This window comes from Xenopus tropicalis, chromosome 3 (genome assembly GCF_000004195.4).
Source record: "Xenopus tropicalis strain Nigerian chromosome 3, UCB_Xtro_10.0, whole genome shotgun sequence".
In the NCBI taxonomy this organism is placed as follows: Eukaryota; Metazoa; Chordata; class Amphibia; order Anura; family Pipidae; genus Xenopus; species Xenopus tropicalis.
The window spans coordinates 359,406-379,385 of record NC_030679.2 but is presented as its reverse complement, the minus strand read 5'-3'; the positions used below and the strand labels follow the sequence as shown (position 1 = coordinate 379,385).

The 19,980-nt window shown below is 49.1% G+C and overlaps 1 protein-coding gene across 4 annotated transcripts in view; it reads left to right on the top strand.

The window, feature by feature from the left end:
• lmo3 (LIM domain only 3) overlaps positions 1 to 9,985 on the top strand; it is a 49,543-nt gene extending 39,558 nt beyond the window's left edge. For all 4 annotated transcript variants that reach the window (XM_031898401.1, XM_031898399.1, XM_031898400.1 and 1 more), the window contains 2 exons: positions 5,152 to 5,277; positions 9,859 to 9,985. In XM_031898401.1, the coding sequence (XP_031754261.1) occupies positions 5,152 to 5,277; positions 9,859 to 9,964 (232 nt within the window). In that variant the 3' untranslated portion in view covers positions 9,965 to 9,985. The remainder of the gene's footprint in view (positions 1 to 5,151; positions 5,278 to 9,858) is intronic.
• Positions 9,986 to 19,980: the final 9,995 nt, after the last annotated feature.

The window sequence follows — 19,980 nt, the reverse complement described above, 5'->3', positions numbered from 1 at the left end:
CCCCGCAGGTAGAGGGATCAGTGCCCCGCAGGTAGAGGGATCTCTGCCCCGCAGGTAGAGGGATCACTGCCCCGCAGGTAGAGGGATCAGTGCCCCGCAGGTAGAGGGATTACTGCCCCGCAGGTAGAGGGATTACTGCCCCCGCAGGTAGAGGGATTACCCAGGTGGGGCCCCCGCAGGTAGAGGGATCAGTGCCCCGCAGGTAGAGGGATCAGTGCCCCGCAGGTAGAGGGATCAGTGCCCCGCAGGTAGAGGGATCAGTGCCCCGCAGGTAGAGGGATCAGTGCCCCGCAGGTAGAGGGATCAGTGCCCGCAGGTAGAGGGATCAGTGCCCCGCAGGTAGAGGGATCAGTGCCCCGCAAGGTAGAGGGATCAGTGCCCCGCAGGTAGAGGGATCAGTGCCCCGCAGGTAGAGGGATCAGTGCCCCGCAGGTAGAGGGATCACTGCCCCGCAGGTAGAGGGATCACTGCCCCGCAGGTAGAGGGATCACTGCCCCGCAGGTAGAGGGATCACTGCCCCGCAGGTAGAGGGATCACTGCCCCGCAGGTAGAGGGATCAGTGCCCCGCAGGTAGAGGGATTTCTGCCCCGCAGGTAGAGGGATTTCTGCCCCGCAGGTAGAGGGATCACTGCCCCGCAGGTAGAGGGATCAGTGCCCCGCAGGTAGAGGGATCACTGCCCCGCAGGTAGAGGGATTACTGCCCCGCAGGTAGAGGGATCACTGCCCCGCAGTAGAGGGATCACTGCCCCGCAGGTAGAGGGATCACTGCCCCGCAGGTAGAGGGATCACTGCCCCGCAGGTAGAGGGATCACTTCACTGCCCCGCAGGTAGAGGGATCACTGCCCCGCAGGTAGAGGGATCTCTGCCCCGCAGGTAGAGGGATCTCTGCCCCGCAGGTAGAGGGATCACTGCCCCGCAGGTAGAGGGATCACTGCCCCGCAGGTAGAGGGATCACTGCCCCGCAGGTAGAGGGATCACTGCCCCGCAGGTAGAGGGATCACTGCCCCGCAGGTAGAGGGATCACTGCCCCGCAGGTAGAGGGATCACTGCCCCGCAGGTAGAGGGATCACTGCCCCGCAGGTAGAGGGATCAGTGCCCCGCAGGTAGAGGGATCACTGCCCCGCAGGTAGAGGGATTAGTGCCCCGCAGGTAGAGGGATCACTGCCCCGCAGGTAGAGGGATCAGTGCCCCGCAGGTAGAGGGATCAGTGCCCCGCAGGTAGAGGGATTACTGCCCCGCAGGTAGAGGGATCAGTGCCCCGCAGGTAGAGGGATCAGTGCCCCGCAGGTAGAGGATCCAAGTGCTTTTCAACTGAGCACTAAAGGGTGTCTCTGTGTCTGTCTGCCTGTCTCTGTCTCTGTGTTTGTCTGCCTGTCTCTATCTCTCTGTGTCTGTCTGCCTGTCTCTGTCTCTGTGTTTGTCTGCCTGTCTCTGTGTCTGTCTGCCTGTCTCTGTCTGCCTGTCTGTCTCTCTGTGTCTGTCTGCCTGTCTCTGTCTCTGTCTTCCTGTCTCTGTCTCTCTGTGTCTGTCTGCCTGTCTCTGTCTGCCTGTCTGTCTCTCTGTGTCTGTCTGCCTGTCTCTGTCTCTGTCTTCCTGTCTCTGTCTCTCTGTGTCTGTCTGCCTGTCTCTGTCTGCCTGTCTGTCTCTCTGTGTCTGTCTGCCTGTCTCTGTCTCTGTCTTCCTGTCTCTGTCTCTCTGTGTCTGTCTGCCTGTCTCTGTCTCTCTGTGTCTGTCTGCCTGTCTCTGTCTCTCTGTGTCTGTCTGCCTGTCTCTGTCTCTCTGTGTCTGTCTGCCTGTCTCTGTCTGCCTGTCTCTGTCTCTATGTCTGTCTGCCTTTCTGTCTCTCTGTGTCTGTCTTCCTGTCTCTGTCTCTCTGTGTCTGTCTGCCTGTCTGTGTCTGTCTGTCTGCCTGTCTCTGTTTCCCTGTGTCTGTCTGCCTGTCTCTCTGTGTCTGTCTGTCTCTCTGTGTCTGTCTGTCTCTCTCAATTACACCACTGTCTCACCTACCACACACACACCAGGTTGGGAAGGTCTCTCTGTTAATAGTTCAGCTTTGCTGTCTGTAGACTCCAGAAATGTATTGGCTGGAGCTGCCATACCAACCGGGCCAGTCAGGGGGCGCTCCGCACTCGGAAATGGGGGGGGGGGGGTTCTTAGGTTTGTTTCCCTGGTTCATAATGCAGCTGTAAAGCCATTGCCTATGGGTTACTATACAGAATGGTTCCCTATGTAATTACATTCATGCAAGCCACATGGGGGGGGGGGGGCATCCCATAATAGCCCCACTCATCCAGTCCTAGTTCTCTGAGACACTTTGCTGATCGCTTGATCCTTACGCCCAGCGGCCGGGGGTGAAAGCGTTTGGCTCTTTGCTGATCTCTTGATCCTTACGCCCAGCGGCCGGGGGTGAAAGCGTTTGGCTCTTTGCTGATCTCTTGATCCTTACGCCCAGCGGCCGGGGGTGAGGGTAACAAGGGAGTTGCTTTCCATGTAATTAGAGGAGATTTCCGCGGAGCTGACAGTTCCCTCTCTGAGGGGCAATAAATCATCATTAGGGGCATCAGAGTGTGGGTGCAGATGGGAACTGATGGAGGGAGGCAGGGGGAGGTCTCCGGCCGTGAAGGCCAACCCCCCCGCTGGGGCAGAGAGTCGGAATCTGTATGAAGTGGATCTGAGGTTCTGGTTCCGTGAGTCTAATGGGAAGGCCTGGGCCAGTTCCAAGGTGCGACAAATGATTTGTGTGTTATTAACCCCCGGCGAGTCATTATGCAGGCCGCCAGAGACGCTCGGCGGATGGGGGGGGGGGGCTGCCCATGCATTGCTGAACTTGCCACATTTATCAAGTTGACTGATGGCTTTTGGGTCCCAGTGGTTAATGTAGTGGGTAATTAACTGTCATTTGCTTAGTAATGGCCCAATGATCAATGGGTTGTGTGGGAACTAATTCCAATCAGGGGGCTGAGAAATGGGCCGGGGGGGCAAGTCCTGCCGGGGGGGCACACTCACTGGCTGCTGCGGGAGGGGCCATTACCCCCAGCTGTTTCTGCCCCCATGGGGGTATTTTCTCTTTCTCTGGGGCCCCAATCAGTACTGTTTGATCTGTCTGTGGCCCCTTATGGTTATGTGTAACTGTCACTGTGTCTGTCCCTTTCCCTTCCCTGCACTGCTGGTTCTGACTCCTGATACAACTCCCCAATATCCATTCATTCCTCATTCTCACTGGGTTTATAGTTATGTGTAACTGTCACTGTCCCTTTCCCTTCCCTGCACTGCTGGTTCTGACTCCTGATACAACTCCCCAATATCCATTCATCCCTCATTCTCACTGGGTTTATAGTTATGTGTAACTGTCACTGTGTCTGTCCCTTTCCCTTCCCTGCACTGCTGGTTCTGACTCCTGATACAACTCCCCAATATCCATTCATCCCTCATTCTCACTGGGTTTATAGTTATGTGTAACTGTCACTGTGTCTGTCCCTTTCCCTTCCCTGCACTGCTGGTTCTGACTCCTGATACAACTCCCCAATATCCATTCATCCCTCATTCTCACTGGGTTTATAGTTATGTGTAACTGTCACTGTGTCTGTCCCTTTCCCTTCCCTGCACTGCTGGTTCTGACTCCTGATACAACTCCCCAATATCCATTCATCCCTCATTCTCACTGGGTTTATAGTTATGTGTAACTGTCACTGTGTCTGTCCCTTTCCCTTCCCTGCACTGCTGGTTCTGACTCCTGATACAACTCCCCAATATCCATTCATTCCTCATTCTTACTGGGTTTATAGTAATGTGTAACTGTCACTGTGTCTGTCCCTTTCCCTTCCCTGCACTGCTGGTTCTGACTCCTGATACAACTCCCCAATACCCATTCATCCCTCATTCTTACTGGGTTTATAGTTATGTGTAACTGTCACTGTGTCTGTCCCTTCCCTTCTCTGCACTGCTGGTTCTGACTCCTGATACAACTCCCCAATATCCATTCATTCCTCATTCTCACTGGGTTTATAGTTATGTGTAACTGTCACTGTGTCTGTCCCTTTCCCTTCCCTGCACTGCTGGTTCTGACTCCTGATACAACTCCCCAATATCCATTCATCCCTCATTATCATTGGGTTTATAGTTATGTGTAACTGTCACTGTGTCTGTCCCTTTCCCTTCCCTGCACTGCTGGTTCTGACTCCTGATACAACTCCCCAATACCCATTCATTCCTCATTCTCACTGGGTTTATAGTTATGTGTAACTGTCACTGTGTCTGTCCCTTTCCCTTCCCTGCACTGCTGGTTCTGACTCCTGATACAACTCCCCAATACCCATTCATTCCTCATTCTCACTGGGTTTATAGTTATGTGTAACTGTCACTGTGTCTGTCCCTTTCCCTTCCCTGCACTGCTGGTTCTGACTCCTGATACAACTCCCCAATATCCATTCATTCCTCATTCTCACTGGGTTTATAGTTATGTGTAACTGTCACTGTGTCTGTCCCTTTCCCTTCCCTGCACTGCTGGTTCTGACTCCTGATACAACTCCCCAATATCCATTCATTCCTCATTCTCACTGGGTTTATAGTTATGTGTAACTGTCACTGTCCCTGTCCCTTTCCCTTCCCTGCACTGCTGGTTCTGACTCCTGATACAACTCCCCAATATCCATTCATTCCTCATTCTCACTGGGTTTATAGTTATGTGTAACTGTCACTGTGTCTGTCCCTTTCCTTTCCCTTCCCTGCACTGCTGGTTCTGACTCCTGATACAACTCCCCAATACCCATTCATTCCTCATTCTCACTGGGTTTATAGTTATGTGTAACTGTCACTGTGTCTGTCCCTTTCCCTTCCCTGCACTGCTGGTTCTGACTCCTGATACAACTCCCCAATATCCATTCATTCCTCATTCTCACTGGGTTTATAGTTATGTGTAACTGTCACTGTCCCTGTCCCTTTCCCTTCCCTGCACTGCTGGTTCTGACTCCTGATACAACTCCCCAATATCCATTCATTCCTCATTCTCACTGTCACTCTGTCCCTTTACACTTTTCGGGGCCCAATTTTTGTATAAATGCAGCATTTCTGTATATTTGACTCCTGCCCCTTGGATATTTATTTGCCCCAGAGGAATGGCAAATTCACATGAAACCCTATTGCCTCTTCCAGGTTATTTGGTGTGACGGGTAACTGTGCGGCCTGCAGCAAACTCATTCCTGCCTTCGAAATGGTCATGAGAGCCAAGGAGAACGTCTACCACTTGGACTGTTTCGCCTGTCAGCTCTGTAACCAGAGGTAAGTCTGGGGGGGGGCAAATACAGCTCTGTAACCAGAGGTAAGACTGGGGGGGCAAATACAGCTCTGTAACCAGAGGTAAGTCTGGGGGGGCAAATACAGCTCTGTAACCAGAGGTAAGTCTGGGGGGGGGGCAAATACAGCTCTGTAACCAGAGGTAAGTCTGGGGGGGGCAAATACAGCTCTGTAACCAGAGGTAAGTCTGGGGGGGGCAAATACAGCTCTGTAACCAGAGGTAAGTCTGGGGGGGCAAATACAGCTCTGTAACCAGAGGTAAGTCTGGGGGGGCAAATACAGCTCTGTAACCAGAGGTAAGTCTGGGGGGGCAAATACAGCTCTGTAACCAGAGGTAAGTCTGGGGGGGGGCAAATACAGCTCTGTAACCAGAGGTAAGTCTGGGGGGGGGCAAATACAGCTCTGTAACCAGAGGTAAGTCTGGGGGGGCAAATACAGCTCTGTAACCAGAGGTAAGTCTGGGGGGGCAAATACAGCTCTGTAACCAGAGGTAAGTCTGGGGGGGGCAAATACAGCTCTGTAACCAGAGGTAAGTCTGGGGGGGGCAAATACAGCTCTGTAACCAGAGGTAAGTCTGGGGGGGGGGGCAAATACAGCTCTGTAACCAGAGGTAAGTCTGGGGGGGGGGCAAATACAGCTCTGTAACCAGAGGTAAGTCTGGGGGGGCAAATACAGCTCTGTAACCAGAGGTAAGTCTGGGGGGGCAAATACAGCTCTGTAACCAGAGGTAAGTCTGGGGGGGCAAATACAGCTCTGTAACCAGAGGTAAGTCTGGGGGGGGCAAATACAGCTCTGTAACCAGAGGTAAGTCTGGGGGGGGCAAATACAGCTCTGTAACCAGAGGTAAGTCTGGGGGGGGCAAATACAGCTCTGTAACCAGAGGTAAGTCTGGGGGGGCAAATACAGCTCTGTAACCAGAGGTAAGTCTGGGGGGGGCAAATACAGCTCTGTAACCAGAGGTAAGTCTGGGGGGGGCAAATACAGCTCTGTAACCAGAGGTAAGTCTGGGGGGGCAAATACAGCTCTGTAACCAGAGGTAAGTCTGGGGGGGCAAATACAGCTCTGTAACCAGAGGTAAGTCTGGGGGGGGGCAAATACAGCTCTGTAACCAGAGGTAAGTCTGGGGGGGGCAAATACAGCTCTGTAACCAGAGGTAAGTCTGGGGGGGGGGCAAATACAGCTCTGTAACCAGAGGTAAGTCTGGGGGAGGCAAATACAGCTCTGTAACCAGAGGTAAGTCTGGGGGGGGGGCAAATACAGCTCTGTAACCAGAGGTAAGTCTGGGGGGGGGGGGCAAATACAGCTCTGTAACCAGAGGTAAGACTGGGGGGGGCAAATACAGCTCTGTAACCAGAGGTAAGTCTGGGGGGGGGGGCAAATACAGCTCTGTAACCAGAGGTAAGTCTGGGGGGCAAATACAGCTCTGTAACCAGAGGTAAGTCTGGGGGGGGGCAAATACAGCTCTGTAACCAGAGGTAAGTCTGGGGGGGGGGGGGCAAATACAGCTCTGTAACCAGAGGTAAGTCTGGGGGGGGGGCAAATACAGCTCTGTAACCAGAGGTAAGTCTGGGGGAGGCAAATACAGCTCTGTAACCAGAGGTAAGTCTGGGGGGGGGCAAATACAGCTCTGTAACCAGAGGTAAGTCTGGGGGAGGCAAATACAGCTCTGTAACCAGAGGTAAGTCTGGGGGGGCAAATACAGCTCTGTAACCAGAGGTAAGTCTGGGGGGGGCAAATACAGCTCTGTAACCAGAGGTAAGTCTGGGGGGGGCAAATACAGCTCTGTAACCAGAGGTAAGTCTGGGGGGGGCAAATACAGCTCTGTAACCAGAGGTAAGTCTGGGGGAGGCAAATACAGCTCTGTAACCAGAGGTAAGTCTGGGGGGGGGCAAATACAGCTCTGTAACCAGAGGTAAGTCTGGGGGGGCAAATACAGCTCTGTAACCAGAGGTAAGTCTGGGGGGGGCAAATACAGCTCTGTAACCAGAGGTAAGTCTGGGGGGGCACCATGGGTGCGGTGGGCCGGCAGCAGACATAAGTTAAATGGTTACAATTAACCCCCGCCCCGCCCCCCCACCAGACAGTATTTCCTTCTGCCCCTAATTGCAGCCACGGTGTCGCCACTTAGTAACCCCCCCAACACAATGTCACTGGCACAGCTCATAATAACCAGTCCCATTCATTCAGCCCATTGTCGGGGGCTTTATTACAGAGGGGCCTTTGTGCTTAATTGGAGACTTGAGCTAAAATCCATTTCAGTCGGCAGCGAAACAAAGGGATCTGACCCTGCTGTGAGACCCATGCATTTGGGGGGCTTTTCCCTCACCCCCTCTCCGATTATTCCTTTATAGTGGGGGGGGGCAGATTTACAGTGGCACCCCTAGAATACCCTGCTGCCCCCTGAGCGGTGCAATAAAGGCATCAGATTATCCCGACTCTCACAGAGTGAAGCTGCTTCATAAGGGGGCAAATTAGGTTGGGGCTTTATGGGGTGGTCACCTTTAAACTCAAAGCAACTTTGCAATTGGTCTTCATTATTTATTTGTTATAGTTTTTGAATTATTTGCCTTCTGCTTCCAACTCTTTGCAGCTTTTAAATGGGGGTCACTGACCCCGGCAGCCAAACCCTATTGCTCTTACTTTTTATTCCTTATCTTTCTATTCAGCCCCTCCCCTATTCATATTCCTGTCTCTCATCCAAACCACTCCCTGGTTGCTAAGGTAACTTGGACCATAGCAACCAAACAAACTATTGCTCTGTGAGGCTCCAGTTTTATTGATATTGTTACTTTTTATTCCTTATCTTTCTATTCAGCCCCTCCCCTATTCATATACCCATCTCTCATCCAAACCAATTCCTGGTTACTAAGGTAACTTGGAGCCTAGCAACCAAAAAGCTCTTGCTCTGTGAGGCTCCAATTTTATTGTTATTGTTACATTTTGTCACTTTCTTTTCTATTGAGTCCCTCCCCTATTCATATACCTGTCTCTCATCAAAACCAATTCCTGGTTACTAAGGTAACTTGGAGCCTAGCAACCAAAAAACTATTGCTCTCTGAGGCTCCAGTTTTACTGTTATTGTTACTTTTTGTCACTTTCTTTTCTATTTAGCCCCTCCCCTATTCATATACCAGCCTCATCCAAACCACTCCCTGGTTACTAAGATAACTTGGACCATAGCAACCAAACAAACTATTGCTCTGTGAGGCTCCAGTTTTATTGTTATTGTTACTTTTTATTCCTTATCTTTCTATTCAGCCCCTCCCCTATTCATATACCCATCTCTCATCCAAACCAATTCCTGGTTACTAAGGTAACTTGGAGCCTAGCAACCAAAAAGCTCTTGCTCTGTGAGGCTCCAATTTTATTGTTATTGTTACATTTTGTCACTTTCTTTTCTATTCAGTCCCTCCCCTATTCATATACCTGTCTCTCATCCAAACCAATTCCTGGTTACTAAGGTAACTTGGAGCCTAGCAACCAAAAAAACTATTGCTCACTGAGGCTCCAGTTTTACTGTTATTGTTACTTTTTGTCACTTTCTTTTCTATTTAGCCCCTCCCCTATTCATATACCAGCCTCATCCAAACCACTCCCTGGTTACTAAGATAACTTGGACCATAGCAACCAAACAAACTATTGCTCTGTGAGGCTCCAGTTTTATTGTTATTGTTACTTTTTATTCCTTAACTTTCTATTCAGCCCCTCCCCTATTCATATACCCATCTCTCATCCAAACCAATTCCTGGTTACTAAGGTAATTTGGAGCCTAGCAACCAAAAAGCTCTTGCTCTGTGAGGCTCCAATTTTATTGTTATTGTTACATTTTGTCACTTTCTTTTCTATTCAGTCCCTCCCTTATTCATATACCTGTCTCTCATCCAAACCAATTCCTGGTTACTAAGGTAACTTGGAGCCTAGCAACCAAAAAACTATTGCTCTCTGAGGCTCCAGTTTTACTGTTATTGTTATTTTTTGTCACTTTCTTTTCTATTTAGCCCCTCCCCTATTCATATACCAGCCTCATCCAAACCACTCCCTGGTTACTAAGATAACTTGGACCATAGCAACCAAACAAACTATTGCCCTGTGAGGCTACAATTTTATTGTTCTTGTTGCTTTTTATTCCTTATCTTTCTATTCAGGTCCTCCCCTATTCATATACCCATCTCTTATCCAAACCAATTCCTGGTTACTAAGGTAACTTGGAGCCTAGCAACCAGAAAGCTATTGCTCTGTGAGGCTCCAGTTTTATTGTTATTGTTACTTTTTATTCCTTATCTTTCTATTCAGCCCCTCCCCTATTCATATACCAGTCTCTCATCCAAACCACTCCCTGGTTGCTAGGGTAACTTGGACCCTAGCAACCAAATAACTGCTGAAACTCCAAACAGGAGAGCTGCTGAACTGAAAATGAAATAACAAAGACACTCCATATAAAAAAATAAAGACCAATTGCAAACTGTCTGTACCCCCCCAATCACACACTCTGCATGGCGTTGTGCTGCATCATGTGACTGCCGTACGCACCGCAGTGTAGAACATTCTCTTTATCTCTTGTTGCAGGTTCTGTGTGGGAGACAAGTTTTTCCTGAAGAACAACATGATTCTGTGCCAGACGGACTATGAGGAAGGGTTAATGAAAGAGGGTTATTCTGCCCAAGTGCGCTGAGCCCCTCCCCCCGCGCACCCCAAAAACATCAGCACTACGTCCTTTTTATCTGCTCTACGTGTAAATACGAATCGGCCCTGGAGCCCCCGGAATTGCGTCCCTACGATCATGGGGGGCCCCTGGGGCGCGGTGAAAGTCGGACTGATGCGTCTGTGTGCCGGGCCCCCGGCGGCGCGGAATGTTCCGTAACAGCTGGCTCCGCCTTTATTCGCCCGTTTGGGGACCTTTTTTTTTTCCTCTCTGTTTTTTGGCATGAAATGCAGATTTTGTACATAAGGTAATTGCGCCCCCCCCAGTACAGTTTCATTGTGTCACGTTGCAGTCGCACAATCGCTGGAATGAGCCCCTCGTGTGGGACAATCAGGAGCCAATAGGAATCGTTGTATCGGGCTTAACAGGATCTATTGTTTCGGCCTGGACCCCCCCCCCCCCACCCAGGGAATTGCTGGAATTTTCTTTGGAAAGGGATAGAATGTAACACAACCACCGGGGGGGGGGGGTGGCGTATGGGGGGGCAGTATGGAATCAATTGCGGTGGTGACCCCCCAGGTCACAGGGCTTAATCCTCACAATGACATCCTTGTGGCTTTTGCAGGGGATGAATACTGATTTGTATAATAACTGATTAGTGATTAATTGCCCCCTTCCCCCCCCCCCCCCCCGTGTATCAGCCTCACAAACTGCCCCCATGGGCAGGGGGGGATTAGTTGCTGAGAGACCCCAATCACCGGGAAGGTTGGGGTAAGGAGATGTGAGTCCTCCCCCCCCCCCCCGATATTTATTGTGAACCCCACCCCCCTTCCCTTTGTTCACTCTCCTCCTTCCCGGAATCTCCGCCCCCCCCCCCCCCCGGCCTTTCTACGCTTATGTTTTTATGCAGAAAATAATATCTGAAAATGGTCTGTTTTATATAAAATAAATAAAGAATGTATTTCACCTAAACTGCCCCTCCCTGGTGTCAAATCATTGCTGTTTCATCTGTCACTTACCCTTTACACTTTTTCTTTGGTACATTTCCTGGTACTGTCGGTGTCACATGACTGGCGAGACAGTAGGACAAGATGGAGACAGTAGGGCAAGATGGGGACAGTAGGGCAAGATGGGGACAGTAGGGCAAGATGGGGACAGTAGGGCAAGATGGGGACAGTAGGGCAAGATGGGGACAGTAGGGCAAGATGGAGACAGTAGGGCAAGATGGGGACAGTAGGGTAAGATGGGGACAGTAGGGCAAGATGGAGACAGTAGGACAAGATGGGGACAGTAGGGCAAGATGGGGACAGTAGGGCAAGATGGGGACAGTAGGGCAAGATGGAGACAGTAGGACAAGATGGAGACAGTAGGGTAAGATGGGGACAGTAGGGCAAGATGGAGACAGTAGGACAAGATGGGGACAGTAGGGCAAGATGGGGACAGTAGGGCAAGATGGGGACAGTAGGGCAAGATGGAGACAGTAGGGCAAGATGGAGACAGTAGGGCAAGATGGGGACAGTAGGGTAAGATGGGGACAGTAGGGCAAGATGGAGACAGTAGGGCAAGATGGGGACAGTAGGGCAAGATGGGGACAGTAGGGCAAGATGGGGACAGTAGGGCAAGATGGAGACAGTAGGACAAGATGGGGACAGTAGGGCAAGATGGGGACAGTAGGACAAGATGGGGACAGTAGGACAAGATGGAGACAGTAGGGCAAGATGGAGACAGTAGGGACAAGATGGAGACAGTAGGGCAAGATGGGGACAGTAGGGCAAGATGGAGACAGTAGGGCAAGATGGGGACAGTAGGACAAGATGGAGACAGTAGGGCAAGATGGGGACAGTAGGACAAGATGGGGACAGTAGGGCAAGATGGGGACAGTAGGACAAGATGGAGACAGTAGGGCAAGATGGAGACAGTAGGGCAAGATGGAGACAGTAGGGACAAGATGGAGACAGTAGGACAAGATGGAGACAGTAGGGCAAGATGGAGACAGTAGGGACAAGATGGAGACAGTAGGACAAGATGGAGACAGTAGGGACAAGATGGGGACAGTAGGACAAGATGGGGACAGTAGGGCAAGATGGGGACAGTAGGACAAGATGGAGACAGTAGGGCAAGATGGAGACAGTAGGGCAAGATGGAGACAGTAGGGCAAGATGGGGACAGTAGGGCAAGATGGAGACAGTAGGGCAAGATGGAGACAGTAGGGCAAGATGGAGACAGTAGGACAAGATGGAGACAGTAGGACAAGATGGAGACAGTAGGGCAAGATGGAGACAGTAGGGCAAGATGGGGACAGTAGGGCAAGATGGAGACAGTAGGACAAGATGGAGACAGTAGGGCAAGATGGGGACAGTAGGGCAAGATGGGGACAGTAGGGCAAGATGGAGACAGTAGGACAAGATGGAGACAGTAGGGCAAGATGGAGACAGTGGGGGCACCTATTTCTGGCTACGTGGAGCTCATGTTAGATGATTTAGGGGGCATCATGTTCCTTATCAATTTCCAAAGCCAGGAGCAGAGATTTGTTAATCCTGCCCCCCCCCCCCAGCCTACAATCTATTACATTACATTACATTAACATTTATTTATAAAGCGCCAACATATCCCGCAGCGCTGTACAATAAGTGGGTTACATACATTGGACATACAGAGTAACATATAAAGCAATCAATAACCGATACAAGAGGTGAAGAGGGCCCTGCCCAAAAGAGCTTACAATCTATTACGTCTGCAATAAGTGGCTTCCACCATGCAAATTGTGTCTGACCATTAAAGCGAATGAGTGAAAGCCAAACAGGCGCGCGGGCAGCGAGACCAATGGGAGGAGTCAGAGTTGGGGCCCAATCACATCGCTATTAATGCGATACAGAAGCAAATAGAACTAAAATCTCAGTAAAATTGCTTTGCAGGTCTGGGAACATTCTCCTTACTGCATGTGGCGGGGGGAGATAAGGCCCCAAACACCTTCTGACAAAGTGACTCGGCGCCACATGAAAACGGCTACAAATGTTCTGTTCCCGGCGAGTTTCTTAATGAGACATTTCTGCTTTAAAGACCAAAGTGGCCAAATAGTCACAGTGGGGTCGCCCAATGACCAAGGTGGCCAAATAGTCACAGAGGGGTTGCCCAATGAGCAAGGTGGCCAAATAGTCACAGTGGGGTTGCCCAAAGACCAAGGTGGCCAAATAGTCACAGTGGGGTCGCCCAATGACCAAGGTGGCCAAATAGTCACAGTGGGGTTGCCCAATGAGCAAGGTGGCCAAATAGTCACAGTGGGGTTGCCCAATGACCAAGGTGGCCAAATAGTCACAGTGGGGTTGCCCAATGAGCAAGGTGGCCAAATAGTCACAGTGGGGTTGCCCAAAGACCAAGGTGGCCAAATAGTCACAGTGGGGTCGCCCAATGACCAAGGTGGCCAAATAGTCACAGTGGGGTTGCCCAAAGAGCAAGGTGGCCAAATAGTCACAGTGGGGTTGCCCAAAGACCACGGTGGCCAAATAGTCACAGTGGGGTTGGCCAAAGAGCAAGGTGGCCAAATAGTCACAGTGGGGTTGGCCAAAGAGCAAGGTGGCCAAATAGTCACAGTGGGGTTGGCCAAAGACCAAGCTGGCCAAATAATCACAGTGGGGTTGCCCAAAAACCAAGGTGGCCAAAAAGTCACAGTGGGGTTGCCAAAAAACCAAGGTGGCCAAATAGTCACAGTGGGGTTGCCCAAAGACCAAGGTGGCCAAATAGTCACAGTGGGGTTGCCCAAAGACCAAGGTGGCCAAATAATCACAGTGGGGTTGCCCAAAGACCAAGGTGGCCAAATAGTCACAGTGGGGTTGCCCAAAGACCAAGGTGGCCAAATAGTCACAGTGGGGTTGCCCAAAGAGCAAGGTGGCCAAATAGTCACAGTGGGGTTGCCCAAAGACCAAAGTGGCCAAATAGTCACAGTGGGGTTGGCCAAAGAGCAAGGTGGCCAAATAGTCACAGTGGGGTTGGCCAAAGAGCAAGGTGGCCAAATAGTCACAGTGGGGTTGGCCAAAGACCAAGCTGGCCAAATAATCACAGTGGGGTTGCCCAAAAACCAAGATGGCCAAAAAGTCACAGTGGGGTTGCCAAAAAACCAAGGTGGCCAAATAGTCACAGTGGGGTTGCCCAAAGACCAAGGTGGCCAAATAGTCACAGTGGGGTTGCCCAAAGACCAAGGTGGCCAAATAATCACAGTGGGGTTGCCCAAAGACCAAGGTGGCCAAATAGTCACAGTGGGGCTGCCCAAAGACCAAGGTGGCCAAATAGTCACAGTGGGGTTGCCCAAAGAGCAAGGTGGCCAAATAGTCACACACACTCCCGCTGGGGGCTCATATACAATAAAATCTCAGCTGATTGGGGAGGGGAACATAATATCCAGCAATCAGGGAGCTGGGAGACGCCACACATTGCTCATTAGCTCAATAGCCTGTAATAAAGGAGCATCAATTAATTAATGAGTCACCCACTAATCACTGTGCAACACAATCAGCTACAAGTGTCGCTACAAGCAGCTCTGACTCAGCTTCCTACAGACTGGATTCCGGATAAAGACCCTCTTGTGTCTGTCACGGGGGTCTCTGGGCTCCAATGTCTCTAGGCTGCAGGTGCCCAATGTGCCTCCGTGTGGTCCAACCCTGTGGCCCAGTCCCAGGTGGTAGCAGCAAACCATGTGTCACACCATGAGAGAGAGAGATAGAGATAGAGATAGATAGATAGATAGATAGATAGATAGATAGATAGATAGATGAGAGTGAGATAGATAGATAGATAGATAGAGAGAGAGAGATAGATAGATAGATATAGCGAGAGAGAGAGATAGATGATAGATAGATAGATAGTTATAGATAGATAGATAGATAGACAGACAGACAGACAAATAGATAGATAGATAAATAGATGCTTCATCACTTACTTCTAATTACGTCCTTCTCTGACCCATTTTTCCATTGTTATTGTCAAGATCCATCTCCTTCCCCTGTGCTGCCCCATCTAGACTACTGCAACCTACTTGTACCCAGTCTCCTGGGCTCCCTCCACAGTCATTTTAGTCCTCTGCTGCCTGAATTGCCCCTCAGAGAGTACCTTCTGCCCCACCGCCTTGACCCCAACTCCCTTGTGTCCCTGTAATGAAAGAAATCCTTACCGGCACGGCAGGGACGCCCGCCACGCCGTCATCAGTGGGGACACCCGCCGCGCCGTCTTGTTTCATTGCCGGCAACTTCCTAGTGCGCGCCGCGTGCGCATCTCTGTAATTTATAGGCGCTGTGCGTCCAAAAATTGTCGCGGGCATCAAAAGGATAGCCGCGTGAAAAAAGAATAGCTGTGGGTGACGAAATAATAGCCGCGCGACAAAATAATAGCTGCAGGCAACAAAATAATAGCCACGGGCGACAAAAGAATAGCCGCGGGCGACAAAATAATAGCTGCGGGCGACAAAATAATAGCCGCAGGCGACTAAATAATAGCTGCGGGTGACAAAAGAATAACCGCGGGTGACAAAAGAATAGCCGCAGGCGACGAAATAATAGCCGCGGGCGACAAAAAAATAGCCACAGGCGACAAAATAATAGCCGTTGGCGACAAAAAAATAGCCACAGGCGACAAAATAATAGCCGTGGGCGACAAAATAATAGCTGCGGGCGACAAAATAACAGCCGCGGGCGACGAAATAATAGCAGCACAATGAAATAATACCCACAGGCGACGAAATAATAGCCGCGGGCGACAAAATAATAGCCGCGGGTGACAAAATAATAGCCGCAGGTGACGAAATAATAGCCATGGGCAACAAAATAATAGCTGTGCGACAAAATAAAAGCCACGGGCGACAATTTTTTTTTTACACCGCAACATTTTCGCTGTTTCGTGAATTTCCACACTTCGCCCTTGGCGGATTGTTTCGCAAAACAGATGAAAAAATTTGCAGCGGAAAAATTCACCGTGCGTCCAAAAATTGTCGCAGGCGTCAAAAGAATAGCCACGGGCGACAATTTTTTTTTTACACCGCAACATTTTCGCTGTTTCGTGAATTTCCGCGCTTCGCCCTTGGCGGATTGTTTCGCAAAACAGATGAAAAAATTTGCAGCGGAAAAATTCACTGTGCGTCCAAAAATTGTCGCAGGCGTCAAAAGAATAGCCGCGGGTGACAAAAGAATAGCCGCGGGACAAAAGAATAGCCGCGGACGACAATTTTTTTGGACGTGCAACATTTTCACCGTTTCGCGAATCTTCTGAAAGATTCGCTAATTTTCCAGCGAAGCGAAGGGGGACAGATTTGCTCATCACTAGCGGTGAGTTTTAACGTTCACCCATTGATAAATACGAGTGTAAAACGCCCATAGGAATGAATAGAACGTGGGTGAGTTTTTATGTTCTAAACTGACATTTAGTCAATCTGCCCCTTAGGAGAGTTTATGGGAAGTGAAGCTGAGGGAGATAGGAGGAAGCACTCGAGGGACCCAGAAAGGTCATTTTTTCCGTCGGTTCCTATTGGGCAGAAATTCTTGCGACGGAACCTTCTCTTGGGCTTTTTGTTCTGCGCTGAATGTGTGTTTCTCCCCATTAGACGCCACTTTGCGATGCCGGCGGCGCCAGGGGAGGAATAATGAACATTTTGCGTGATTACATCTGGGGGTGGAACCGGGGGGGCGCTGCAATCAGAGAATATTTAGAACCCGACTGATGAATCATTTCCCTTTCAAGTCCATTTTATTCTATTTGAATGTAACAACAAGATGATTGATACTTGTTCTGGCGCTTAAAATATAATTCCCTTCACTTCTCGCAATCATCCCTGTTGTTTGGGATCCCAGCTGCCGGCGGCCAATGAGAACTCAAGCTGAGATGCGCAATCTCTTCCCATTATTTTCCTCTTTCATGGCAGGGATCCTGCGAGTGGGGCCCATACTGCTCGGGGCCACGCCTTGGCACGAGACAAATGACTCCAGAACCAAAAGAGAAAGAATCGGCCGGACCTGGGAGAATTTGGGTCCCTTCCACCAAGTACCAAAAAGAACCCCTCTAACAATGAATAGTGAGATTATTCTGTGTAGTTCAGCAATTCCCCATAATCACACTATAGGTCAAGTACCTACTTTGTGTACTGAACTACACAAAATAAACTCTCACTTTTTGTAAGTTTTTGTTGGAATTGGCGCTGTATTTATCTGCTGTGGGTTCTGGGGTATTATACATAGAATTGGCACTGTATTTATCTGCTGTGGGTTCTGGGGTATTATACATGGAATTGGCACTGTATTTATCCCGCTGTGGGTTCTGGGGTATTATACATGGAATTGGCACTGTATTTATCCTGACCTGTGAGTTCTGGGGTATTATACAAATGGCCTTTTTTGGGGTTATGGAATTGGCACTGTATTTATCTGCTGTGGGTTCGGTATTATACATGGAATTGGCACTGTATTTATCTGCTGTGGGTTCTGGGGTATTATACATGGAATTGGCACTATATTTATCTGCTGTGGTTCTGGGGTATTATACATGGAATTGGCACTGTATTTATCTGCTGTGTTCTGGGGTATTATACATGGAATTGGCACTGTATTTATCCTGCTGTGGGTTCTGGGTATTATACATGGAATTGGCACTGTATTTATCCCGCTGTAGGTTCTGGGTATTATACATGGAATTGGCACTGTATTTATCTGCTGTGGGTTCTGGGTATTATACATGGAATTGGCACTATATTTATCTGCTGTGGGTTCCTGGGGTATTATACATGGAATTGGCACTGTATTTATCCGCTGTGTGTTCTGGGGTATTATACATGGAATTGGCGCTGTATTTATCCTGCTGTGGTGGGGTATTATACATGGAATTGGCACTGTATTTATCCTGCTGTGGGTTCTGGGGTATTATACATGGAATTGGCACTGTATTTATCCTGCTGTGGGTTCTGGGGTATTATACATGGAATTGGCTCTGTATTTATCCCGCGCGTGGTTCTGGGTATTATACATGGAATTGGCACTGTATTTATCCCGCTGTGGGTTCTGGGGTATTATACATGGAATTGGCACTGTATTTATCCTGCTGTGGGTTCTGGGGTATTATACATGGAATTGGCACTGTATTTATCCCGCTGTGGGTTCTGGGTATTATACATGGAATTGGCTGTATTTATCTGCTGTGGGTTCTGGGGTATTATACATGAAAGCGCACTGTATTTATCCTGCTGTGGGTTCTGGGTATTATACATGGAATTGGCACTGTATTTATCTGCTGTGGGTTCTGGGGTATTATACATGGAATTGGCACTGTATTTATCTGCTGTGGGTTCTGGGGTATTATACATGGAATTGGCACTGTATTTATCTCTGCGTGGTTCTGGGTTTATACATGGAATTGGCACTGTATTTATCTGCTGTGGGTTCTGGGTATTATACATGGAATTGGCACGTATTTATCCCGCTGTGGGTTCTGGGGTATTATACATGGGAATTGGCACTGTATTTATCTGCTGTGGGTTCTGGGGTATTATACATGGAATTGGCACTGTATTTATCCTGCTGTGGGTTCTGGGGTATTATACATGGAATTGGCACTGTATTTATCTGCTGTGGGTTCTGGGGTATTATACATGGAATTGGCACTGTATTTATCCGCTGTGGGTTCTGGGGTATTATACATGGAATTGGCACTGTATTTATCCCGCTGTGGGTTCTGGGGTATTATACATGGAATTGGCACTGTATTTATCCTGCTGTGGGTTCTGGGGTATTATACATGGAATTGGCACTGTATTTATCCTGCTGTGGTTCTGGGGTATTATACATGGAATTGGCACTGTATTTATTCTGCTGTGGGTTCTGGGGTAATTATACATGGGAATTGGCACTGGTATTTATCTGCTGTGGGTTCTGGGTAAATTACATGGAATTGGCCTGTATTTATCCGCTGTGGTTTGGGGTATTATACATGGAATTTGGCACTGTATTTTCCTGCTGTGGTTCTGGGGTATTATACATGGAATTGCACTGTATTTATCTGCTGTGGGTTGGGTATTATACATGGAATCTTGGCACTGTATTTATCCTGCTGTGGGTTCTGGGGTATTATACATGGAATTGGCACTGTATTTATCCTGCTGTGGGTTCTGGGGTATTATACATGGAATTGGCACTGTATTTATCCTGCTGTGGTTTCTGGGGTTTATACATGGAATTGGCACTGTATTTACCCGCTGTGTGTTCTGGGTATTATACATGGAATTGGCACTGTATTTATCCCGCTGTGGGTTCCTGGGTATTATACATGGAATTGGCACTGTATTTATCCTGCTGTGGTTCTGGGGTATTATACATGGAATTGGCACTTATTTATCCTGCTGTGGGTTCTGGGGTATTATACATGGAATTGGCACTGTATTTATCTGCTGTGGGTTCTGGGGTTTAATACATGAATGGCACTGTATTTATCCTGCTGTGGGTTCTGGGGTATTATACATGGAATTGGCACTGTATTTATCCTGGCTGTGGTCTGGGGTATTATACGTGGAATTGGCTCTGTATTTATCCTGCTGTGGGTTCTGGGTATTATACATGGAATTGGCACTGTATTTATCCTGCTGTGTGTTCTGGGGGATTATACATGGAATTGGCACTGTATTATCTGCTGTGGGTTCTGGGGTATTATACATGGAATTGGCACTGTATTTATCTGCTGTGTTCTGGGGTATTATACATGGAATTGCACGTATTTATCCCGCTGTGGTTTCTGGGTATTATACATGGAATGCACTGTATTTATCTGCTGTGGGTTCTGGGGTATTATACATGGAATTGGCACTGTATTTATCTGCTGTGGGTTCTCGGGTATTATACATGGAATTGGCACTGTATTTATCTGTCTGTGGTTCGGGTATTATACATGGAATGGCACTGTATTTATCCTGCTTTGGTTCTGGTATTATACATGGAATTGGCACTGTATTTATCTGCTGTGGGTTCTGGGGTATTATACATGGAATTGGCACTGTATTTATCTGCTGTGGGTTCTGGGTATTA